The following is a 26,812-nucleotide window of genomic DNA, read 5'->3' as shown; positions in this document are numbered from 1 at the left end:
AAATCTGAAGTGGTAATGCTTGACTGACATAAGTGGTTTTAGATACAGGGACATTGCTTTGGTGTTTACTGGAAATGTGGGGGGAAAGAAATTTGCACCATAAGATTACAGCTTCACCAACAAAATTTCATGCCATAGATGCAGCTATTACACATGGAAAATGATTTGTCAGTTTAGTTTTTGTCAGTTGGAGAAGTGGTGGAAATCTCCAGCAGCAATAATGTGTCTCCAGCAGCGGACTGTTGTGTAACACACAGTAAATGGAAATCACTCCCTCCCCATATCCCTTGGGCTCTGGTGTGCCAGCCGGGTGGATCTGTGCTTTGAACTCTCGTTGATATGGCAAAGGAAGGGAGAAGCTGGAGCAAATAATAAAATGAGAGCTCACATTGGGAGTTTGAGCAACCCCTCCCGTCACAGCTGCCTTTGTGCCTGTGGCAGCAGCCAAACAAAACATGACAGCTTAAGTCCCAGCCACCTCTGAGTCAGAAAATAAAAATTGAAGCCTTGGTTCTTGTCCACACATGTGTGAAGCCACAGAGGGAAAAAAGGCACTAGTTTATTTTTGAGGCACACAGAAGGAAATGCCATCTGGAGGAGGTGGAGGAGGATGGAGGCCACAGGCTGTCTTTGTGAAGTCCTGTCCACCACCCTGTTGTCCTGAACATGGGCTGGGTGCCTGGTGCACAGCACCAGCTGACACACTGAGAGGTATTTCTAGTTTTTATTCTGATTTGCACAAAGTAGGGAGCTAGGTCATAACCCACAAAAGGCTGGTTCTCTGATTACTAAAACTTCACACTGGTTATAAATTTTAACAAACAAAGGCCTCCACTGGTTACAGATTTTATAACTTTTTTGTTAATTAATACTCTAACCTCTCTTGCTAGAGGTATTATAAACTGCACCAGTGGAGGTTTAGGTTGGATATTAGGAAGAATGAGGGCAAGCAGATACTGGAATGGGCTGCCCAGGGAGGAGGAGGTGGAGTCACCATCCCTGGAGGTGTTTAAGGAAATACTGGACTTGGCCTGGCTGTCACGGTGGTGTTCAGTCAGCGGCGGGACTCGATGATCATTTCCAGCCAAACGGACTCTGCGATCTCTTGCAGTTCTTCCCTCCCTCTGCCCTGCTTTAGGAGGTGTCGGGGCGTCCCCACGTCCCACTGCCGCAGTGACCTTTCCGCAGCTCTGCCCAGCCTGCTGACAGCCAGCTCCTCTGGTGATTGTGCTCCCTTTTCCTTTAACACCGCCCATCAGCCACGCCTACGATGCTCACAACGCAACTGCGCAACTACTCAACCATCCCTGCTACAGCTACCGGTTAACAACCGGAAAAAAAATTGCCGGCTTCGATACAAATCCTCGGCAGCTCGGAGCCCGAGGCGCCGTCTCCCCGGCGGCAGGCAGGGGGCGCTGCGCGGCGGGCGGGGCGGGGCGCGCGCGGCCGCTCCCGCGCCTCCCGGCAGCCCGCGCGCGCGGCCTGGCGCGGTGCGAGCGGCGCGGGCCCGGGGCGGCTCCAGAAGTTTCGGGGGGCGACGGGCGGCATGGAGGAGGCGGCGGCAGCGGCCCCGCCGCGGTGAGCGCCCTCCTCCGCCCTGCCTCCCCCGCGGCCCCGCCGCCCGCCCGCCCGCTGACGGCGTTGTGTTTCCTTGGCAGGTTCTCGGACGCGGACGTCGACCGGGACCCGGGGGTGGCGGCGCAGGTGAGGGCCGGGCCGGGCCGGGCCGGGCCGGGTCCCTCGGGGGTCCCTCGGGGGTCCCTCGGGAACCCGGCTCAGGTGAGGTCGGGCTGCAGGGGAGCCCGGCGCAGACCTGCCACAGTGCTCGTGTTGCCTGTGTGGCAAAGAAGGGGTTGGGGGGGGAAAGCAAAACAAACCAACTTTCTCTTCCGTGTAGGTAGATGATAGCTCACACAACTACATCCGTTAAGATTTGTGGGTATAAAACCCCAAGTTTATTGAAGAGAAGTTTTTCATCTTAGTTTTTATTTTGCCCTGGTCTACTTTATTCCACTCCCTACATTTTGTGGGCATCACGACTGATCTTCCATTCATCTGCATAGAAAATAATTTTTATGTAGTGGGAACGATCTCTCACTGAAACACCCTCCCCACGGACGTGGTAGAGTCCCCATCACTGGAGGTTTTCAAGACTCGAATAGGCAGGTTGCTAGATACTCTAATCTAGGCAGGCTTTCCCATGAAAGGTTAGATGAGATGATCCTTTGAGGTCCCTTCCAACCTGGCCTGTTCTATGTCTTCATCACTTAGTATGTTTTAATGTGTTTTCGAAGATAATTTTTACTTAGATGGTTGATGAGAAGACAGAGCTGGAGGGTGGCTAAGTATTTCTATTTAACTACTTGGGAGGGGAGAGGATGTAAATTGTTAGTACTGCTTGAAGAGAGTGGGTGGTAGAACCATTAAATGATACTTAATTATCTTTCCACAAAGAAAATGGTGAAGCTAAATTTTTCACTATTTTAGGGTTTAGGCTGTAACTTGTAGAAGTTTTTCAAAAGATAAATGACATTTAAAAACCAATTTGGAATAGCCAAATCTATATGGCACAACAAAAATAATTAAAGATCTAAAAAATGGTGTAAATTTCACATTTTGTAGTTTAAAAAAAAAAAACCAAAACAAAACATGAGGGAACAAGCTAAAAATCCCTGACACCAGGTCTTCAGAAGTATTAAGGAATACTGTTACAATGTGGTTTTGTATTTTTTCCTGGATTAACATAGTTGTTTTGCTTTTCTAGCTTCTATTTCAGTTCTTTGTGCATTCAGTGCTTCAGAACATTATGTAACCCATTCTATAGGCATTATTTAATACCTGACACAGTAATACTCGTGTCAGTTGTTAGGCCTTGTTTTCAAATCCCTGGATTGAGTAGGCAGATTGTGCTTGGTGGTCTCTGAACTGGTAAGTGCCACAGCTCAGAGCAGCATTTTCCTGACTTAGAAAATTTCCAGGTGCTACACTGTTCTGCATGGTCTTATGTGTGATCTTTATGTTCATGTGCTTAATATTTCTAATCTGGGGGATGATTGTGTAGACATGGTGCTATGTAATTTCTTTCATACCTGGCTGGGCTTCTGTCCAGTTGGCCTAGCATTTCTGCACTGTGTCCTTGGGATTCTTCTTGATTGCTTTAATTCCTGGAGGTTGTGCTTTGGCTTTCTGTACTTGGATCTGATGCAATTGAAAGATCATCATCTATCTTCTAATACTTTCTGAATGATAAAGATGTGAAATCATGAATGACTTCTTATTTTAAACTGAAAATGTAAGCTAGTACGTGGAGACAGAAGGTGCCTTTAATTCAGGCAAACTCTTTACCAAATTTTTCAGTGTGTTTAGAAACAGATCTGCAATTTGGTCACATGGTAAGGGCCTTTAGAGTCAAAATATGCAGAAAGCACATACTTGAGTGTGAGGACAAAGTCTAAGCTTGTTCTGAGTAACTGTTGCTGATGTCCATAGTCTGGAGTTCCCAGTGCTAGTCCAGTATGACTTGGCTTCTCAAATAGCTTACAGGAGTTACTTTCTCTGTGTGTCTGGATGAGATATGGTAACCTACTGATAAAAAGCACACAAAGAGAGAAGTTTTACACTGTTGAAAATGCTTGGCATTGCTTTACTTTCCTGGGGTGAGGGTTAGTTTTGTAGGAAGATCCATTTATGTGTTGCTGACTCTAATCAGTGCATCCGTCATCAGCATAAATCGCAGGAAATAATGTTTGGGGGGGAGAGGTGATCTGTCAAAGCAGTTGCCTCTGCACCTGAATATGCCTGTGATGTTCAGTATCAGAGTCAGGCCCTGCTTGGTGCTTCACCTCTCAGCATAATATGAACCAATTTTAATATGTGCATTGCCTCACATCCCTGCCATGTGGAATACCTGTAGCCATGAGTGTTTCCATAATGACAGCTGCTTTTGAATGACTTTAAATCTCAGGAAGGCATCAGTAAAAGTGGATCAAGTTACTGCTGCCTACTGCCTGCCCCTTTCTCAGAGACCCCCCAAGGATCTAGATTTATGTGCTGTACCTCTATAGAGGTGTGTGTATGTTACACAGTTAGAACTCGTGCCACTGCTAGAAGCTGTTCTGGCCACATAAGTCCTTGGTGGCATAAACACTTTATGTGACATCTGCTAGAAAAAGACACTGGTCTGAATTAGAGCTAAGGCAAGTCCTACTTCCCTTCTTTTTTCCCTGTCTTGGTGGGATAGAGTTTTGGCAGCTGTGCTGTACAAATATTTATGCAGGTTTAAAGCTTGTATCTTAGCTATGTTCATGCTTACTAGATTCCAGGTAGAAGTCTTGAGTAGAAGTCAGCTTAGCAAACAGAATTACTGTACTGTAGCAGTGTAATGTAGTTGCTTTTGGAAGACTGGTTTCTAGCAAAGGGAAGAACTCTCACCAGTAAGCAGAGAATTGGAAATGCTCTTTTCAGCTGTGTGCTTCAAGTTGCTGTGGTTTTACTCTATGGCCAAACCCATTAACTTTTCTCAGAGAGAGCAATGTGTTGTTATTTCAATCCATATATCCTGTGATTCTCTTTACAAAGGACTACTTTATGCTTATTTTCATTGTTCAATAATACCTCCTCTGAACCCTGTGCTCCATAAACCTTTTGTTCTTCTGCTTTTGTGCTCAGCATAAATTGAAACAAGCTCATATGCACTGTAGTATGTGTTACTTGGTATTTCATAGCATCTTATCTCCACACAGCTGTTCTGACACACTGTGCATTGACTTCCAAATTGCTAATACTGCACTGCTCTCTCAAAACCAGCAGACCTGTGTACAAGTATGCTGAGAATTGTAGGAAGGTTTTTGGAACAGAGAGGATCATCTGTGTTAAACTTCATGTTTAGAGCATTTGAAATCCCATTTCCTTCACAGTAAGAATCAGTCTCTTGAATTTGGTGTAATTGGCAGGTTCCTTGTACTTCAGGCTCTGATGTTTAGCTTTGTGCTAGGGAGCTAAGCAACAGGTAAACAGAAATGCCAGTTAGGGTTTTATCTCCTGAAATGTCTCTTAGTTGACAGTTTGATGCTGTGTTTTTATGAGGATTTCTGAAGTACTATTTCATTTTTTTAATGTGTGTTTACAGGAACTGACAACAGCTTTGGAAAAGAATCCAGATGATGCTGAATGTTACTGTCAACGAGCTTATGCTCATATTCTTCTACAGAAATATGCTGGTAACATCTTCAGTCTAAGAGTCCTTTTACAAGTGTATCATAACACATGTTTTACAGGAGATGTCTTCAATCTGAAGCCAAATACAGTAACGAGAGAGTGTGTTTTTTATTAATATGCTGGTTTTGGTGGTTGTACATAATCTTGTCATTTTTAGACTGTTTTGTTACAGCAAAACTTTCAGTGAAATGTTTCCTAGAGTCCCAGCTTTCTGTTTGATTCCAGTCTAGTATTATCTTGGCAGCTTTTTATAAGTAGACTTCTTAGGCAGATTTTGAGATTTTTTGCATCATGTCTTCCATCGTTGTGTTCTTGGTAGAGACTGAATCTTGTCATGGTAGGAATGTGATAAGTGAATAATGTCTGGGAAAAAGACTGAATAAGATCTGGTTTATTTTTTCTTTCTGGTAAAAATCAAACAAAGAGAATCACACTTCAGATCTAAGCAGAGTGTTTTGCTGAATGGAAGTCATGCTGTATCTTACATAAGAGCTCTGCAGCTCTGTGAGGGATTTACTTGTGGCTAGACTAAATTCAGGCAGTGTGATTTGAGTGCAAGTTAAGAAAGATAACATAGTTCATCCTAGAAAAATTTCACTGCTTAAAGACTTGACAGTTCACTGCTTTTTGTAACATTATGTTTCTCAACTTTAAACTGATTTTCAACAGATGCAGTTGCAGATGCAAAAAAGTCTCTAGAACTCAACCCAAATAATGCTGTAGCGCTCCTTAGGAAAGGGTATGTATTATTTATGGTACTTTGGGAATATTGTGCTAATCTCTAGGTCAATACTAGAGTTTGGATTATGGTTCTGTGCAAACTTTACAACATTGAGAATGAATAAATTTAAAGCCATGATGCTTGCAACCCATTTGTAATATAGCCATTTAATTTGGGGTGATTATCCTAATGCCCTTGCCATTTCAAAAACACACCTTTTGGGTAATTTAAATTCTTACACATCATTTTAACCAGTACAGTGTGTTGTCTATGGAATGTGGACTACACTGAAAAGTAATTACTGTTTTCTTGTATTTTTCTTTATTTGTGTCAGGTTAGGTGAATATCATATCAAAAACTATGCATCTGCTTTAGAGTCTTTCAGAGAGGGACAGAGGCTGGACAGTAAGTATTAAAGTTTCTTGTGTGTTATTCCTTATGTTAAAATAATGAGTAATGTGTTAGATTAAAATGGAGACCAAAGTTTTTTTTTAAAGGCTAATGTATTGGGTCCCTAACATCAGCTGTCTGACTTTTGAGAACCTTTCAGCAATCACTGCATGAAAGTGTTAAACTGTTTAAAAATGTGTATCAAAGTTCTTAGCAATTAGTAGCTGATTTTCTTAATAAATGTTTTCCTGCTTCCTGGGGGTCTTGAAGATAAATAGTAGCAATACTGTAGTGTTAAGTGTCATAGAAGAATTTTTCAGTAGAATAGGCTCTTTACATGTAGTTGGAATTTCTTCTTAAACATTTTGAGCACTGTTTAGAGAGAATGTGCAACTTGGTGGGTATTCAAACTGACAAAGTTACCTCACATTACATAACTTACAGTTTACTTGTTTACCTGTCAAGTTTACCTTACATTACATACCATTAATTGCAGAAGCATATTTATTATATCTGTCTTTTTGTCTTACAATGTATTTGCTTTCTGGCTGGACTTGGGTACTTTTTATTTTGGGAACACTAGAACTTTTTTAAAACCTGACTTTATTCAATAAGCAGGAAAGGAGTAGTTTAAAACAGAAAGCTTTGGTAGAACACATGGGGAAGCACAAAACAAAACCATTGCAAGATGGTTGTGACCCCTTTCTCTTCCAAACAGTAAGAAAAGATGGTTAAAAAAAGCTCCTTGAAAGGTTATGCAGAGCAAAGTGTGCTAATCTGAAAAGAATTGTCATGGTCTCAGACCTGTTCAGTTTGTTGTCTTATCTGTAATAGTAGTGGCTGGGACATGTAGGCTTAGCAAAAATATACTTACTTTGCATCTCCCAAATAAATTATCTAATCCTCTAATTTAAAAGTGGAGTTTCATGGAAGTGTAAACTTATGCTTAATTCTAAGTGATCATGCTCCTTATTACTCTTGTGCTTGTTTAGCCTCTTCTTTCAGTGCATTAAGTCTGCAGAAACCTACTCTTTTTAAAGTCTTTCTTTCTGGATGAATAGGTTGAAATGGCCCAACAGAGGGTCTAAGTGCTGAAGCCATCAAAAGTGAAGTGGCAGAGCAGTGTTGGGCCAGTGGTAGAAGGGAGATGTGGTGAAGTTGCGACAACCCACAGCTGTCAGTTTAGGCTGCCCTTGAACAGGAGTTGAAAATAAGAAGTTTCATGCTGCTCTTTCTGTATTGGTAATTTGGATAACTAGGTGGTCTCCATTAATTTCAAAGTAGAGAGACAGGTTTGTCTTTTCATTCTGGTCTCTGTTTTGTAACTTTCCATCAAAGGAAGAGATTCCTTCCGCTGACCTGTGTTGCTTTCCTTACTTGGTAGGTAACTTCTGTACTCCAAGCTCATCACTGCTGAATTTAATTGAATGTCTAATCTGTATTTTTCATACTCTAGTCCCACCCCAGGCAGCCAATATCAATTTGAGGTTTTTCATGTGCATGGATAACCTGACATTGTATTGATGTCGTAGAGTACAACACAGAGCTGCAGATAACATTTTAGATAAGCCAGTGAATACCAGACTAATTCAGAATTTTCTCACTCAGAATCCCTGAAATACTGCACATTTTCCTGTGTTGAGGTGCTTCATTTCTACCTGTTTGAATTTAATTTACTGTTGTTTTGCTGTTTACTTAGTTGAAGAGTTTCTGAAGCTTCCTAGCACTTCCTGATTAACTCTCTTATCTGGAGATACTTTCTGTTGTGCTTCCTCTCTCTCATTGCAAAATTCTATAGCCTGCTGTGAGATGAGGAGTCTCTTGGAGGCTTTTTTTAAAATTACAGACTTAGTTCATTCTCTTTCATATATTACCTAATTTGCTGGCACATTTGTGTCAGTAACAGAGTTTACTCTTGTGGAATGTTTCCTGGATCCCAGGTGAAAACAATTGTGAGCATAGGCATTTTTGCAACACAATTAACTTCCAGTTAAATGCAGCTAATGTAAAATGAACAAAGCACAGTGAGAAAATTTGCAACATAGGCGAAGCAGGTGATGAAGAGAGACTTCGGCTGCTGCTGCCTTGGGAAGAACTGCTGTGGTGGGGAATTCTTTGCTGGCAAAGCTGGTTTCTGTGCCACACGAGTGGGCAGAAGTACATGAATACAAATTTCTGTTCTTTGCTAATGTAAGTGCTGTTTTAAATCTCAATCTGGAATGCTGGCACAGATGAGCTTCCTACTTGTGTCATCGCTGGTAGGACTGACAGGCCCAGGGTACCACAGCAACCTTCCCATTACCCACCTACGAGGATATCAAAGTAGGATTTACTGTGATGAGCTATGGAATGTGCAATGATTCTTTTTTTTTTTTATGAAATAACATTAGAAAGCAATACTCCTTTCATTTAACCATGTGATGCATGGAGATTTTTGCAGTTCCTGTTGCCTTAGCTGAAGTACGAATGTAATCTGGTACTCTTCAGTATGCTATGTGGATTTAGGACAATTATTCTCAAATTTTTTTGTTTTTTTTTTGTTGTGACCACTGAATTAATTTAGTAAAGCTGGAATGTGGCAAGTTTTTAAAGAAACTTGTATTCTAAGAGTTAGTAGATTTTGGTCAGTGAAGACCCAGGAAGGTTTTCTGAACTACAGTTTCTATTATAAATAAGTTATTTGGGAGGATAATACAATTTTAGAGAACAAAATTAATTTGCGTCAAATTATAAAATGTACCAGGATGCAGGGAAAGGGTGTGATCTTCTATAAAAATAGAGACGCTAACTCTGGTCTCTTCTTTTTAGGTTTGTATTGCATAGCAATCTAGTCATAGGCCATGGTTAAAGAGAGAATTCCTCACCTGCTGATGAGGGAGGCTGGATCAGTGGAGGTTTTGCTTAAACTGCAGAGCTTGGAAGTCTTTTTAGGTTGCAGTTTGAAATTATGAAAGTATTGATTAATTTAGGTTTCAGGGATGCTCTGGAATTCATATAATTATGTGCTCTGACCAAAGTAAATACTAATTTTGAACTTGCATGTGTTTTCTTGGGGCTTTTTACTATTGTTTTCTAAGTATCTCCAAGACTGAAGATTCCACAGTCTCTTTGGGCAGCCTGCTTCAGGGATTGCCCATTCTTTTGGTAAAAAATTTAAATAACTCTTAAGTTGTCAGGTCAGGTGGCAGAAGAAAAGTGGAGATGAAATGGCTGGGGGAGTGGGGTAGCAATTTTATTATCTAAGGTGTGCCTCAGAATTGATGTACATTTTATATTTTTGAGGGTTGAGGTACATTGTATAGCTGCAGGGGAGTGTTGTGCGTGTCTGCTGGGAACTTGTGTTGAGCTTCTTCATGTCCTTTGCCTCATAGTTAACAATGTGAATTCACTTGTAAAACGAGAAACTTCAGCTATTCATAGTAGTCGGCTAGTATTGTTGCTACTTTTTTACTTTCTTCACAGTGAAGGATTTTTTGGGAATATTGTTGAAATAAGGTGGTTGCTCTGTTGTTACACTATCACCTTTTTAGCTATTTTCCAGTGGGTTCATTTCTATCTGGGAGGCTTGCTTCTGGGAGAGAATACTTGATGTTTGTCAAAAGCTGCACAACTTGGGGTTGTCCACACAACAGACCATCGTCTCTGGAGAAGAAGCGTGTGACTGTTTTTCTGAAAAAGTAATTTAAAGAAAAATGGTAAAATGTCTAAAACCGTACTTCTTGCTTTCTAAACAGCTACATAGGAGTTGAACAGACTGGAAAGGAATAGCAGATTTCTGTCAGACAAAATCTAGTCTCCTACAGATTAATTAGAATTTAATGAAATATAGCACATAGTGGAGTTGTACAAAAATACTTAAAGCCTAAGTGAGATGACAGAGTTTACAAGAATGTTATAGGAAATAACACCTTTTTTAGTAAATTGATACAAGTTTGGGATGGATTTGTTCCAGTTGGCAACTGAGAGGACTTTTTCTTCATGCAATGCATGTAATGCTTGAAAGAGTTTTAATATTACTGTGTTTGATCTCTTCTAGATGTAGATGATACCTTTACTATTTGGATTAAAAGATGTGAAGAAACACTAAATGGTAAGAAAAGATGTGTTTACTTAGTGAGGGATTTGATATGCTCTGTGCTTGGAAGCTGTGTTACGTTTTTAAAAGATTTACTGTTTTCCTCTTATTTAGAACAAAATACTTAGTTCTAAAAGAAAAATCTTTTTTAGAAGTCATATTTTTCTATGTCTTGTTTCTCTTGCAGTAAACACCCTTACCACTATATGCTTCATTCAGATTTATAGGAAGATTTATATTGGGATTTTAGTGTAATAATTAGCTGTGCCAGGAGAGTACCTATTTAAGGATCAGACAATCATAATTAATTTTAACTTACTTTCATACACAACTGTGAACTAATTTTAACTGTAGAAGTGTGTGTCAGCTTGCTATCTAAAGCCTACATCAAAATAAGTTTTCAAGTCTTGCAGAAGATAAAGTTGGAAAGAGGTAGAAATTTGGAGATTCTGTTCCTTGATTCCATGTGGAAAGTACCACAGGTGCTAATGGCTGTTCTGGTGACCTACCCATGGTAGTCACTGAGTGAGTGTAAGCACAGTTTCCTTTCATACCTTCCTACAGACAGCCAACCCTGACAATTAACTCATCCAGAGAGTTTAGGCTGCCTGGGAATTTTGATGAAGGAGAACAGAGCAGAATAACTCATAGTTTTTTTCCTCCGCCTGTTGTGACTTTCCCTCCTCTCTGCTGCACACTGGAGAATGGGACAGTAGAACAAGTTTGTGTCAATGTATTGACTAAAAACCATATAGAGGAGAACCCTTTTGTGTTGTATAGTGATGAACAGACTTCTGCTTTGTGAGACATTTTTTGCTTGGTTTAATTCTATTTGGAGGAATTAGATAAGTGATTGGCATGCATGGTCTTTTTTGCAAAGAGTTACTTTGGGCAACAGTTTCTTCTGAAAGAGGTTATAATACATATTTTTATTTAATGTCGTATTTATATTTTGCAGTGTTTTGTTTTATCTTGTATATTCATTGTCTTGTCTTTCTTGAACCATTTTCTTAATTTTCTGATACACTGGCAAAACAAACAAACCAATAAAGGCAATAACTCTGATTTCTTCAGCTTAATATTTTTTTCTTTTTGTTAGTGTGTATTATAAAGAAACAAAGGGAAAGTTTGTTTCTTTCCAAACATATTTGATCTGAAATACTTTATTAAAAAATACTTAGAGGGGATACTGAGCTATAGCTTAGATGCAAGTACTACAGTATATTTAGTGTCATGTGAGTGAATTTCTCTGCCAAATTTCCATCTCATTCCCCAGTGGGGTTTCTCTAGCATGAGATAAAAATGTGATGAGAGCTTTATGCTATTCCTGGGGATGGATGGATGATAAACCTAGTGCAGACTCCCAGAAAGTGATTTTTTTAAACTTTTGTTTCCTGTGATGTTAATTTCATTAAAAAAGTCTTGTATCCATTTCAGGTAAGCAAGAGAATGTAATGGAAAGATTGTTGATTCAGTAAATCAGAACGTGCTTTACATCAGAGTTGTTGGTTTGCAGAAGTTGCTGGTTGAAATCTGATTAAAATGTAGAGGGTTGGGATAGCAAAATAACGGAGGTAGAACTGATGTGTTTCTACCTCCTCTGCTGTTGAGACTGGAGTGAATGCAGGATGTCTGGAGTAACTGAAGCAAGCTAGGGTAAAATTGTGCCTTTTAAGTTCAATGTGTCTTTTTTCTGAAAATGCAATTTTTTTTTCCCCCCCCAGCATCACAGACTGATTTGGTAAGATGTTTTCCTTAATGTGTTTACTATTATGACTTTTTTGTTATGCTATTATATATTTTCTGCTTCAGTGGCTTCACTTCCAAGCTTTAAAAAGAATCTTTCATATTGCATGCAGTATTTAACTTTTCTTCTGAACATGAGTGCTTTGGAGACCAAGGCTACAAAATTTGAATCCTGAAAACTTTTAGGAATGCTTAACAAATCTGGCAATTACTGTGCATTCATTGAGGTAAAATTTAACTTTCTGTCTCGCAGTCTGCAGCCTAATTTACAAATTAACCAGTTGTGGTTAGTTGTGTTGTCACTACTAATTTGATTGGAACTGTTAGGAAGTAACTTTTTTTCATTTTCCCCAGAAGATTGCAAGTGGTTTGTCTAGACATTTTTTCTGTTATAATCTGCTCAACTCTGTTTCCTTTTTTTTTTTTTTTTAAATTGGAAGTCTTCATAAGAAATCTTGAAATTGACTTCTCCTGTTTTTTTCTTCTTTGGGCAAAAAAAAAAAAATGGGGGGGGAGGGAGGGCTTTGCATTGGATATTCTGCTCCCTCTTTTATGTTCAAAAGTTGAACCTTGAGTTTTCAGACCTATTTCAGGTTTCCTTCGTGGTTTATAGATCAGCAGCATAGTCACTGGATGTTTTCCAGGTATACCTCTTATCCAGGAAGAAATTAGTTTAAGTTGAACTTAATTGCTATTTATAAAATACATTCAAGTTACAGATTAACACATTTAATGTAAATTGAAAATTTTAAATGTGTAATCTGCCATAAATGAGTAAACAGTGAAGAGTTTCACCTGTAAGTTAATGTTCACACATAAATCAAGGAAGGGGAGCAGCTGGAATCAAGAAAAGGGGAGCAATTGGTGAAGATTATTTGTGCCTTGAAAAGTACTTCATGGTATATTTTCACTTACATTGATGTAACTTTCTTTCCAATGGAATGTGCTTCAACTAGAACACGCAGCAGCAGCCTCTGCCACCAAAGATCAAGTAAGTTGACTTTAGCTTTACTGTGAAATTTAAAGTAATTGGCATATCTACACTTTGGCTTGGGAATTGGAGAAGCAGGATAATGACTGTAGGAGGTTTTTTTGCAGCAATTTCAGAAATGTGGCAGTCCAAGTGAAGTGTTTCTCGGTGCCATCATTTTTGTTTAGTCTGAATGGTATTCTCAGGAGGTTAAACCTAACTAGGAGAGAGGGGAATAGGATCAGCATTCCAGCTTCTATTTTCTCATTCTCGTGCTGAGCTTAATTCAAAGCCTCTTCCGTTGTGCCTGGTATAGGTAATGCTTTTGAGATATATTGAAGATTCTGAATTAAGTGAATGGTTTAGGAAAGTGATCTAATTTTATATTCAATGTGATCTGAAAAATAAACTGTTCCTTTTTTTTTCTTTTTTAAAGATATGACTGGTACCAAACAGAATCTCAAGTAATAGTGACCATAATGATCAAGAATGCACAGAAGGATGATGTCAGTGTGCAGTTCTTGGAGAGAAAGGTGATTTGCTTTGGTTATTGATACTCATCCCTAAATTCCCTGAGATGCAGTACTCGGGCCAGTGAACATTATATGCTGCAGTACCACGAAAAGAACAGTCTGGGAGCTGTTCTGCCTGAGCTTCTCTTCTGTACAGTTGTGCTGCATGTGCATGTATGCTCAGTTAGCTGATTTGGGCTTGGTTGCCACAGCAGCGTCCATAGGACTTAAACACAAGCAGTATGAGGTGTGCATGCTGGGTTTTAGCTGCCTGTGTGGAGGGATGGGGAAAGCACTGATCTGGATTTAAACATTAGACTATACATGCATCTGCAGCAGGACTGGGCAGAAACAAGGTATTCTCAAAATAGGTATGAATTAGTAATATTTTGCTTTAGGACAGTTATAGAAATAGACTGAATATTGGTGGGTGTGTTTTTCTTCCTTCTGGCACCACTAAAATTGTGGCAGTAAAATATATTTTTAAGGAAATACAGTAATCCCTTTAATGAGGTACCATATGTTGTACCAGTTAATTTCATGTTTAATTTAGCTGACAATATTGAAGAGTTGGGTTCTTATTCTCAGCTAACTTGATATTTCATGAAATACCAGAAGTACTTGGTTATTATCTGCTTTAAGTTGTTGAAATAGTCTGAGCACTTGCTCTGTAGTTTGCTTGTGTTAGGAGAGAAGCTGCAGATTGTTTTTATGTTCCATTATTAATATGTTGATACTCTGTTGTATAATTCCTTCCCTAAAGACTTAAGATCCAGCTGACAGGATAGTAGGGGTTTTGAGTACATGTAGCAAGAACTGAAATCTTCTGTTCATTTTCTAGTGTTTAGAAACATGTTGTCCAATAATGCAGTAGTATAATGCCATGGTCTGAAATTATATTAATTTAATTACTTAATCTCTGTGTGAAATGACTGTCCTTTACTTGAAAATGGAGCTGCTGCTAAAGATGACCAGAGATATGTTTTCAACTTTTAATAGATGAATGCTTTGGTGAGACTTCCCTCAGGTGAAGACTTCAACTTAAAGCTTGATCTTCTTCATTCTATAGTGCCAGAGCAAAGTACATTTAAAGTGCTTTCAACAAAGGTAAGCTTCTTAAAATGTAAAGTTTCTTTCACTGTTGCCATCCTGAAGATGTTTCTGTTCTATTGTCTTATCTCTCTGAAACAGTCATAATATCTTGCTTTTCATGTAGAAATGTTTTTTCTTTCTTCAAGGTGCCTTTCAGCTGGTGGGAGACTTTCTAAACTTGTGCAAATATCAGAAATAGGAATATGATGGTTCTTACTGAAGTGCAAATGAAAGAGTTATGTTGACAATTCTTTCACTTGTTGCTAGAGAAAGAAGACTGTTATCTTCACTATTAAAATTCAAGTATTAGGAAATCATGATCACCCATTTACAAAAGTTTCAGGAGACAGTCTTGCCTGGTAAAGCATTGTTATCTTTGTGTGCCCAAGAAATAAAAGTAATTTTTGGAAGATTTCATTGAAATTGTTCTCTACCCTTTCATAGCTTCTTGCTGGTGAAGGTTAACCATGTGATTAACTGTGGCTTTTCAAGATAGTGTATTCCAGACTTTCTTGGAAATAGTACATGCCTGGAGACACTTGAAAATGGCATGGTGTGAGAGAAGGCTTCTGTCTCAGCATTTTGATTTTTTTTATATTACAAATATAGAAAAACAAGAAACGGTGGTCTGGCATAGCATTGCTTGTTGACATAATGGATAGACAGACATACGTTTTGTCTACAGAGCCAAGCCTGAATCCCCAGTGCTGGAATACGATGTTGATTCTTCTGTATTTCATCAGTGGCTCTGCTGAGCTTATGGAAATTGTCTTGCATACTCATATTCCATTTTACCTGTTCTATTCTCAGAAAGGTACCGATAATAATTCTTCCATCATTTCATGGAAGAGGGACTTCAGGATGACATGAGAGGATTGCCACAGAAAGTTTGTCTTGTTTTTCCACTCCTTGTACAAAGAAACCTGGGCAGGTTGTGTGATTGAGCACTTTACTTATCCCCTCCACAGTGCAGGAACGTACATGGCTCAAAGTATGTAGAAATTCTGGTAGTCCATTAGTATTTGTATAGATTTGAGTGGAATGAGGACAGGCCTTGTCAGGAAGAGTAGCTGTGAAGTCCTGTTTTGTTTATGTTCTTACCTAGCTTGTGTTATGCTTTTAATTTTGTTTTGAAGTTTACCATTACTTTCTTAGGAAACATCTACATGAACTGACTATTGTGAAATTCACTTGACTTTATCTTTTCCACACTGCCATCTCTAGCCTGGGCTTGTCTCTGAAATAATCTCTAGTAGTCTGCTGCACAATTTACGTTGATGTTCCAAAACTGGGGTGGAAAGCTGTTATGTTCAGGCAGTGTCTGATCTGTAAATATTATGCATTTATTTTCAAATGTTATTGTTCCTAAATACTTGTGAGAGACTATTTTTGAAACAAAAGGGGTAACACAGAAGGTGTTCTAACCACAGAAGTCAGGGCTTCAGGCTTACTTTTGCAGAAACAAGTAGCATAAAGCTGCATTTGAGGGCATAGCGAAGGAATACTGTTTAAACCATGCCCCATCTGATTCTTGTTCTGACCACCAGATGGAGTCTGGAAGAAAAAAAAAGAATTAAAAGCAGCTCAATATCAAGTATGCAAAGACTTCTTTACAGGTTTAGAATATTTTTCTTAGAAAAATATTAAGCCGTTTAAGGGAATGATGCAGCCTTAGTGTTTGATTACCAGAAATTCAGGGTTTTTTTCTTAGCTTTGTATATACTTGGCTTTTATGAGCAGCATAGCAAATAGGCAGGTAGTACTTTAAGTAAATTAATCTTACTGATTAAAACTTCTCAAACCATTCACATATTATTTTGTACCATTTACATTAAGTCCTTTTGTAAGGACTTGGAGAGAAAGACATAATCTCATTATCAAGTTCAATTGATGAACTTGTTACTATGAAGTCCTAAAGAAATTGAGTTTTCATGGGATAGAAAAAAACAGATCTATTCCTGTGGATTATTAATTTTAGGTGAGAGTAACTTGGTTTGTTTATACTGCTTTATTTTGTGCTCCTGCTTTGAATGTGTGAGCCATGTTGCCACTAGTGCCATGGTCATCACTGGGCAGCAAAGACTCTGGCCTTTCTTTTTCACTAAATGAGTAAATATATGAGGAAACAATGGAATGTATGAGCAGGCTGTGTGGTGAGTAGTTTGGGTCCATGAACTTCGTACAACTAAAAAATTTAAGGGGATAGAGAATGAAACAGTAGAACTGGCAGAGAGTAGAAAATTCCTGTGTATTTCAGAGCTAAGAAGAGCTGTAGAGGGTATTCTCAATATTGCTTGAAATTCAGCATCACTTGATAGATGCAAAGGCATGAAGGTAAAGATTCAAATTCAGGAGAAAACAGCCTTTACTGTATTTGCAGAACTGAAAGTTACAAAGTGACTGCAAAGAGCAGACAGAACTCACAGACTCCTGAACTGGCTCTTTCAGCAACTGTTGACAGCGGTGAAAAAACACAATTGCTAACATGAGGGTTGTTTCTTTCCAAGCAAGGAAATTAAAATTATACCTTTGTATCAATCCATGTGTCAAGCTCTTGAGATACAAAGTCTGTTTGGGAAAAAACAGGACTAGCAAGTGTTACAGAGATAACATAGATGTTTTGAGCTGTTTCAATAGTTTCTGTGTGAGCAAAAATAAATTAGTGTTTGTCATCTGCAGACTTTGACTTCAAGCTGTGAACTAGAAGATGTAAACTATTTGATTCCAACTGAAGAACAGCATAATGTGTGGATGAAGTCCAGTTTTGAGATAAAAATTATAAATTTGTCTTCATGTGTCCTCTAGTATTTTATATTCTCCAATTGCCAACAGTTTTACAGATGATACAGGCTGCCTTTAATAGTGACTGTATTTATTATTGCCATACTTGAAGCCTTCTTTTTAACCTAACTAGAAAATTTACTTGCTGTTCAATAGATAACACTGCTGGGAAATTAAACTTTTGAGTTGACTATGGTTCCTGCTCACATTTAGTGGCAAGTTACTTAGATTTGTCTCTTGTTGTTTAGCATTTAATTCTGATGGCCTAAGGCCTCAGGTTAATGTTTGCGTTAGAAAATGCTGGATACCACTGAACTGAGCCCTTCTCTTGCAGGTACTGCTGTATTTGCATAGCATTTTGTACATTAACAGCACAGTTGATAGATCATAAATAGATTAATTGATGTGATTGATTGTACTCATCTGCCAGCGGTGTCCGACTGTAGCAATCTGATCAAGCAAAAAGTAACAGCCGCTCCTAAAAGCTGTGTAGAAATTTGTATCTTACAAATGGAATCTGAAAAGGAGTGTTGCATTCAGCGTTTCACAGGAGGAAGGCACCTTTAGTAGTGCTGCTTGTTTTTTTACTTCTTTCCAGAAGAGGGAGCCAAAATGTAAAGGCTGGACCAGGTTTGCTCTCTGCAGGTTGCCTGGGTGCAGTTATTCTGTGGCTCAGTGTGCAGACTGTCATCAAGCTCCCATCATAGAAAGAAAAAGGCATACAAATTTTAAATGAGTGACTAAATATGTTTAAGAAAAAACTAGTCAATCTGTATCTGTCCAGAAAATGTCAGGAAAGTAGAAATGTATAAATAGTGTAAGGATTTCTACTGTTATTAAATATGCACAATCACCCTCACTTGCTTTTCCCTCTTCTGCTCAGTCTGTCAGTCAGTGTATTTGAGATTCCAGGGGAATATTCTGCAATGTTCTTCTGGAAACTTGTGTAACATGAGCAGTTTCTGTAGGTCTTCTGATGAGTTCTGAGTAGTGCTTGGGATTTTCTTCTCCTCAGACTTAAAAGAGGAGAGTGAAGATGACTATGTGCTTTTAGTGCTTGTGCTTATGATCTTGAAGGAAACTTGAGGTAGTGCTTTCTGGTTTCCTCCCATCTACAGATAGACTGAGAACAATTACCGTTAGTTTTCAGTTTGTAGTGCTTTGGGCTTTTTGCAGGCAGTGACTTGCAGCAGTGTAGAGCCATTTGAAAAAGTGGTAAAATGTGTTTTCTTTACCCCAGAACTGTCCTTTAATTAGAGATCAAAGTTGTGCTGCAGACTGGGGAGGTGTTAGAAAGCTTCAGCCTCTTTTACAGTTGATGTTTGTTGCTTAACAGAGATGTCTGAGGGAGAAGCACACTCTCAGCAGCTTCATGCCAAGAATATGGTTGTGTGCATCGGTGGAATGCTGGTTTTTTTCCTTGAACCAATATTTTGATTTGCAAATGCTGAAATAACCTGTGAAGCTAACTGGAACTGGTGCCTGTTGCTGAATATAAGAGAAAAGGCAAAGAGTGGAACTGTTTCACACACTCTTGGACTGTCAGAGTCTTTATTCAGAGGCAAATGTACACAAATAGATAAACAGAGGAACATAGCTATTTTAACTGAAGTTGGGTCTTACCATTGCAGTCTAGTCCTTAAAAGATACTTTCCTGTTTAGGCACTTGCATTAAATTGCTTGTAGGGACTTGAATGCAGACTTGGCTGCTCTTGAGTGCTTGTTTTCACTGTAAGAGTTTCATGTAGATTGATATCTCCCATGTATATTCTTGAGTATTTTCTGTATATTATAAACTAATATTTAAGATGACTGGATAATTTTCTGAAATTTCTGGCATCTTTTAGGCAGGGTTAGTTGGAGCAGTTTCTTGGATAGACCACATAGAAACCTTCACTGTAATTGGTGCAATATTTACTTATTTAACAGTAAGTTTGATTTTATTCTTTTCCTTCTGTATGAATGAAGATGGATTTGAGACAGATTTAAACTTGGTAATACTCTAAGAACTATTATTTTATACACGCATATAAGTCAGCGCCCATGCTTTATATAGATGCATAAAAGATAACAATGCATAAGGGGGTTTATCTGTCTTGAGAACCATTGGAATAATGATGATTTACATGGAGAGTAAAGTGACAAATAGCTTTAGAATACCAACATGATCTCTGTTGCTAGCTTACCCTCTAAAATTCAAAAATTTTGTGCTGGCTAGGTAATATCACTAAACGGTAACTTGAACCTTTTTCCCCCAGTTCCTGATAGTACATAGCTGGCAAAGAAACCAGATAAACCCCTTCTTTGTTGCAGTATACTTCCTACAGAATAAATTCCTTAATTATCATTTGTATGTGATAATGCTGTAGAATTATTTTCATGTTAATATATTTTGTTTAAAGTTATGGATCAAAAATCTTGGAATTTAGACTACAAGCAATATATAAAAGGTCTTGGAATAATTAGGACAACAAAACTGTAGGCATATGTGCTTTTAAGAGGCACATTTGAGTAGTTCTTACATTTTTAGAAGACTGTTCTATTTTATCCTGTGAAATTCATGAGATGATCACAGAAGGACAACTCTAAATACTTGCAATTTATGACTCGGAGAAGGCAGTCAGTAGTTCAGTAAATAACAAAGTAGTTGATTAGAAACACTCAATTCCTGTTTTCAGGTGTATGATACAGCAGAACACCAGAACTAAAAAGGGTATTTTTGGTATGTCTTAAGATTAATGGCTGGATTGTTGTTTAAGCTTTGCCAGTTCTGACCAGAGCTTGACAGAAATTTGCCAGTGATAAATGATCTTGCCCTTACTATGGACTGTAAAGTATAAAACACAGTAAAAATTAGTTAAAAAACCCAAAACCCCTTGCAGTTTGTCACTGTACACCAGAATCTCCTTTTAGGGTGGAAGATAAAAATTCTTCCCCTTTTAATGTATCTCAGGCTGACACTGCCTGTCCCAGAATGTAAGCTCAAGTGAAATCAAGCATTGGAGGTTTCAACTTTTTAGCAGTAAGTATCTACCTAGAAAATAAATGTTGGAGAACTAGTTATGATCTTTACCAAAGGGGAAGAATTATTTCTTAAAACTGGATTAAATGCTCTTTTATTCCAGTCATTGTAAAATAAGGTGGTGGTGGTTTATTTTTATGCTATCAATTAAATGGTTCAGAATAGGTTTTGAGAGTAACTGTGATATCTTTTCTGATAGCTAGCATTTGGATTAAACCCCAAACAAACATGTCCAAATCTCTGGCAGGCTTTAAAAAAATGATTATTTTATGACCAGGAAACTGAGTAGAAATTTACCAGTGTCCTTTCACTGTGGATGGTGCTTCTTCTAGACAATAAATCCCTCTTTTGACCTTCTCAGAGGGGTAGGTTTCTCTCAAGATGGTATTTCAAACAAGTAGTGCATGAATTACTCTCAAAATTCCATGTGTCTTTTAATTTTTGCTTTGCTCTCTTTGAATCCAAACCACAAGGGACTTTAAAGAGAAAGTGTATTATATCTGCATTGGAATATTTTACAGATCTGGAGTGCCATGTCGCTTTATAGACTTACCAGTGCGAGAAAGGCACTGATGTAGTGAAGCGAGGCCTAGCAGAGGGCTGCCAAGATGGTCAGGTGGCTGCACGGCTTGAGCTACAAGGAGAAGCTGAGGAATTATGCTTGTCCTTAGCACTTAATTTGCAGTTAAATTTTCCTGTCTTATATACTGAAGTTGGCACAAGGCACACAGGCATACGTTTTACAAAATATAAATGTTGAATCAAAGTAGTTGGCAAGCGTTGATGTATTTCTCTTGCCCAAGTGAATTTTTTTCAAAGGAGAGGAAAAAGCTAACAGTACTTTTTTGCTAGATATGACACAAATGTCTGTGCTGATGTGTTACTTTTCTGTGTGATAGCTATCAGTATCTGTATTAAAACCTTCATTAACATGCATTTGTTGCCATTTGTGCATGTAATTGGAACTCAGGAAGTTGTTCCTTCTTAGATCAAATAGAGCTCTCAAGTTGAAGAAACATGCGCCTTCACAAGCAGAACTTTATAGCTTTATATTTTCGGAAAATGTGCTTGTATAATGGTATGAAGTTAATGATTTCCCTAGCTTTGCTCCTGCCTGCCACTTCGCCTAATGAGTAACTTCAATTGAAGTGGATGTAGTAGACAGAGTAGAAGTTTAATCATGTCAGAAATACATTCTGTCTCAGTTCTTCGGCTGTGTGCACTTCCAGCTTGGTAGAGTTGAAATGATTTAGAGTTAAGAAATCTGCATCTTACACTGGGAATTAGTTTGTGTCATTGTCTTCTCCTTAAGGATGTTTATTGTGCAGCACTGGTTTAGGGACAGTTTTAGAGAGGAAAATGTAGGGGCTAGCAGATTAGAAAAGGAGAAGGGGGATTACTGGAACAGCAAAACTAAAGTTCTTCCTTATTTTCTTCTTTATATGCATGGGCAGAGTACTGTGATTAATAGTCAAAGGACTATTACCCAGTAGTCTTTATAAGGACTTGTTGAGGATTGTATTCTGAGAAGAAAAAACTCCATATTTAGTAGCTCACATCAAGTATTATGTTGCATTAGAAGTAATTTCTGGTGTGGATGAAATAATCTGTGTTTGAGATACTGGAAGGTATTGGTGGAAAGCCTGAAGTGTAAGGGAAAGAGGAGTTAGTGAAAGAAAAAACAGAGAAATTGAAGAGATATAGGGGAGAGCAGTTTCAGAAGCAAGCATCTGCTTCCCCCCACCCCCCCCACTAAAACATGTTGGGAGATGCATTAATAAGTAGGCTATAAAATTGTAACATTAGAGCCTCAACTGAAAATCACAACTCAGTAGTCTCCTATAAGTCTCCTCAGGTTGAGAAGAGTTTATATAAGAAACAGAGCACAGAGTGATTTTAAATTAATACTGATATTTCACTTGTAACTAATTAGTTCCTTTGTAAGTAGCTAATTAAATGTTTGGCTCAGGAGATCCAAGTCCACTGGGGAAACAAAACCTGCTAGTTCTACCACTTGTGGAACTACTTGATTGTCTTATATGTAGATACTCAAATATTTTTTGCTTCCTTAAGCTAATAACAGAGCATTAGATTTATGAGTGTAGGTGCTAAGAAATGAACTTTAAGGTTGCAGTTTTCAAAATGTTTTTGAAACAGCCCTGAATTCCCACAGTCCAGTGGAGGTAGCTTTACTGACTGCTTTTGGTTTACTGAAGAGTAATTCTTCTGCACAGTTTAACAGAAATCTCTGCATCCGTACAGATTGTAATATTAACCTGGAATACAGGCCTTTTTTAGGGATGGTAGGTTGGTCATCCAGACTAACAGCATTTTGATTTTATTTGCTTATTTTTCATTCTGTGATGTTACTTTAAAAGTGGATATTCTGATGCCTAATTTGTGACTTGTGAAGTGGCTGAAAATATTGAAAAATCCAACAGATGCCGGGAGTGGGAAATCAAATACATGTCAATGTTGGACTTACAAGTTTACAGAAGCTCTCGCCTGCCTTGAAGGACATTTCATGCCTCGTACCTTAAACTTTTTATTGTTCCCTGTACATGCTAGTGGTGGAAAATAAGTACTTATTTTGGGAATTTGTAGCTTCCTGCGGGATAAAAAAATAAAAAGAAACATTTATAGCTGAACATTGTGATTGCAAACATGGAAGCATTGAAACTTTAGTGAACTAATTTTTCATATTTTGCTAAGATACCTCAGTCTGTTGCATACCAGTGATTGATTCAAAGAATGGATTAAGTAAAGTTCAAATTTCAGATCAACATAATGCTGTGCAATGAGCTTACTGTTCGAATCTAAGGTTAGCTTTTACAGTGGTGCCTTTGTTCCTGGGTCTGCAGGGATCCCCAGGTTGTAGTGGCTTTAGATGGAACTAAGAACTTGCTTTTGCTGAGCTGTTCATGAAAAAGGAAGCACTGAAGTTTAGCAAGCACTGATTTCAGATAATTAACAGCATCATATGAACTTTGTGACATCTCCTTACGTGAATAGGAGTGACGTTAGACAGTCCTTGTTTTGCAGATTTGTAACCCTGTAACCAAAGGAGAAGGTTAATTATGAAAAGAAACATTTCAGTGTGGTTGTCTAAAGGGATTATGTGAAGTTGTGAATAGGGCATCACATACTTCACTTAATTTTGTTTCTCCTGTGGTAATTACAACCACATCCATTTTTAATTGCCAGTTTTGTCAATGAATACTTGACAATTTTCTCCATAGCAGTGTTTGTTCATTGAACCAAATGAATACAGTTTCTGAATTTCTCCAGTGGGAAGATCTGCATAGTCCCAGGGTGTTTCTCTGGTTTGTGTAGTACACATCAAACATGTAATTTTTTAGTAAATGAAATATAAACTTAAATGAAGTTGGATTTCCTAGTCTTTCAAAACTGCTGCTTATTAGAGCTGATTGCCAAGAAAAGGATGCTTGAAAGGCAATACTTTGGAGCCTGGCAGTGTAGAGACATTGGGACTGATCATTACCTTTGGAATGCCATAATTTACAAAAATAATCAAGTGAATAGTAAGCAAAAGAAAGTTAAGTAGTCCTAAACAAAAGGGTAGAAGTATGATAAAAAAGCTTCACAGGCACATTGGAGGTTGTTTGATGTGTGACTTGAACTCCAGTAGCTTTATCTTGTAAGGCAGGTAAATTTGGCTCTGATACAGGTAGGTTTCATAGAGGCTGTGTTTCTAAAACCAAATGTATGTATTTTCTTATGGCTACAGGATCCAACTACTTTGGAGCTGCTTGGCAGATTGTTTGTATCTGGATTAATTTGTTCTTTGTCTTGTGTTTTGTAGGTTGAGATAAAGATGAAGAAGCCAGAGGCTGTAAGATGGGAGAAGCTGGAGGGCCAGGGAGATTCTCTTAAGTTAAAACAATTTACACCAGGTTTGTTCTCTGAACTGTTTAGTGTTAAATTGTTTATTTGTATTGAGTGAGTTACAGTTATTAATAATAGTTTTGCCTTAAATATTGTTTATAAAATCACAGCTTCATATTTGCAATGAAAAGCCTAATATTCTTGGTTTCACTGTCAAGAATTGATAGTCTGCAAGCCACTAGTGAAAAATAGGTAGGAAATTTAGTCATAGCTTCTGTTAATCTGTTGAATTGTTATGGGTGTATATATGCTTGTCATTCATTCTGCTTATCTGCTTGGTTCCCCATTTTGCAGTTCTGTATGTTAAGCGTGTGTTGTGGTTTAGGAATGGTACCTCCCAATTCAGTGCCCCACTGGAATTCTCCCAAAGGACACTGTCGAGGTCTCACTCTTCTTTTCCCTCCCCTTTCTCACTGTGGTGGGATAGAGTTGAGAAGTGGAGGCACAACAGGTGAAGGGTTGAGATAAAAAACAGTTTACTTGAAACAGCAATTAAATTAGAAAACAAACAGTAACAGCAACAACATTAATAACAAAAGGCTGCAAAAGAGAGAGTGATTTACATGCAGAATGCACCAGTGGACCCCCAATGGCTTCTCTCTCCCCAGCCTTTTTCTTGACTGGAAGCCCTGCTCTTCTTCTGGGATGACAGAGTCCCTTACTCCCACCCCAGCAATGATCTGCCCTGGTGTAGAGTATCCTCCTGGCCATGCCCAGAGAGCTTTAGGCCCCTCCCCTCACCAGTCCTGCAAAAAAATTAACTCTGTCCTGGCCAGACTCAGGACAGCAGTTGTTATGTTACATGATCTGTTGCCTAAGTAATTATTGTTTTCCTAAGTATTGGATTTCACTTGGAAACTAATACACTGGAGTTTTTCAATACAGATAAATATTCTGTCTTTCACAGAATTTGAATTTCCTCATGTATTGATTTCAGACTTTTTTTTTAATTTAGCTCAACTTATTCTATGGCTCTAGGCTGCTGTTTTGGTTTTTCTGTCAGCCAGTATCTCTTTTTGATATCAATTATCTATGTTGCTGTTTCCCAGCTTTTTTTGTGTGTTGGATAACAAAATTACATAACTCTGTTTACCTAAAAATAAACTTCTGCATTTCTTAGTTTCCTTTATTTTTGTTTCTGCAATGCTTATATCAGTTCAGAGGAGTCCATTTGCATTTTCATGTCCCATTACCATCTCTGATTCATTGGGTACATGAGTCTGTGTTCTTTGATGCTTTCAAAGTCATGAGAAAATGCTTAGTTAACTAACACTCCTGTTTTCAGATACCCAGCACTTATACCCATCATCGTCTCACTATACAAGGAACTGGGACAAACTGGTAGTTGAAATCAAAGAAGAGGAGAAAAATGAGAAGTTAGAAGGAGATGCTGCTTTAAATAAACTCTTCCAGCAAATCTATTCAGATGGTACAGATGAAGTAAAACGTGCCATGAACAAATCATTTGTAAGTCTTCATTCTTTTCTCTGAAGAAACATGTGACTTTTGCACACTGATATGATTTGCTAAACTTTGCGTATGTTGGGAGAAGCCTCTGTTACCAAAATTTTGGGTCTGTAAATGAATAAATTTTGGCCATGGTTTTGTTGGAGATACTAGTAGAACTACACTCATGTAAAGCTACAGTGCTGTACTCTGATGAATGTGACTCTTTAAGTCCAAGGTTGTGCTTTGTCACTGGTCTCTTCATTCCAATCAGTGTTATCAAAAGAAGTGAAGTTTGGCTCATGTAGAGCTTAAAGACTTGCCAGGGGGTGAAAGGATCAAATTTCTCTTGATTGCTGGAATCTAGTTTAGAATCTAGTTTAATTTGTAGCCATCATAGACAAGAACGTTACTGACTCTTTAAAAGCTTCTTGTTAATGAAGCAGCATCTCACTGTATCCAGTAGAGATAAAAATACTGCTGGGCTGGAGATGATGGAATGATGGCTCTGTCGAACTTTATTTCATAGGTACACAATTTTTGTGTAATCATTACTCTGATTATTTGAAGTTTGCTGTAGGAACTGTGGCTTTTATATTTCTAGAATTCTCAGTAAACTAAACAAGATCTCTCTCATATTGCAGATGGAGTCTGGTGGCACAGTTCTGAGCACCAACTGGTCTGATGTTGGTAAAAGGAAGGTAGAAGTAAATCCTCCTGATGATGTGGAATGGAAAAAATTCTAATCCTATTTCTGATCTTTACCATCTATGTGTTGCCATAGTCATGTACTGACCACTATGTATGGACATAGCATTCTTGGATTCAAAGCACTGAATGTTCCCTTGAAAACAGGAATTGTCTGTACATTTTGCGTGCTTTAGAAATTCCTTCATCTGCAGATCTTAAAGATATACTCAAGAATGGAACCCTA

At 38.3% G+C, this 26,812-nt stretch overlaps 1 protein-coding gene across 1 annotated transcript; it reads left to right on the top strand.

Moving 5' to 3' along the window:
• Positions 1-1,473: 1,473 nt before the first annotated feature.
• On the top strand, positions 1,474-26,812 carry SUGT1 (SGT1 assembly cochaperone of MIS12 kinetochore complex). Its single transcript, XM_021530802.3, has 13 exons — positions 1,474-1,578; positions 1,659-1,704; positions 5,129-5,219; positions 5,887-5,956; positions 6,273-6,343; positions 10,365-10,418; positions 12,128-12,144; positions 13,106-13,140; positions 13,556-13,652; positions 14,631-14,738; positions 24,350-24,440; positions 25,718-25,899; positions 26,523-26,812. The coding sequence occupies exons 1-13, from the start codon at positions 1,547-1,549 to the stop codon at positions 26,622-26,624; spliced, it is 996 nt and encodes a 331-aa protein (XP_021386477.1). The 5' UTR covers positions 1,474-1,546; the 3' UTR covers positions 26,625-26,812.

The sequence above is a fragment of the Lonchura striata genome, chromosome 2 (genome assembly GCF_046129695.1).
Source record: "Lonchura striata isolate bLonStr1 chromosome 2, bLonStr1.mat, whole genome shotgun sequence".
Classification (NCBI taxonomy): domain Eukaryota; kingdom Metazoa; phylum Chordata; class Aves; order Passeriformes; family Estrildidae; genus Lonchura; species Lonchura striata.
Note: the sequence above shows the minus strand (reverse complement) of the source record. Positions and strands in the feature narration are given on the sequence as shown.

What these genes read in the sequence shown, in the direction of transcription:
- SUGT1 (XM_021530802.3), top strand. Translation starts at nt 1,547, where the DNA reads ATGGAGGAGGCGGCGGCAGCGGCCCCGCCGCG. An exon ending in GCGGCAGCGGCCCCGCCGCG is followed by an intron (nt 1,579 to 1,658) that starts GTGAGCGCCCTC and finishes TTTCCTTGGCAG; the next exon opens with GTTCTCGGACGCGGACGTCG. An exon ending in GTGCCATGAACAAATCATTT is followed by an intron (nt 25,900 to 26,522) that starts GTAAGTCTTCAT and finishes CTCATATTGCAG; the next exon opens with ATGGAGTCTGGTGGCACAGT.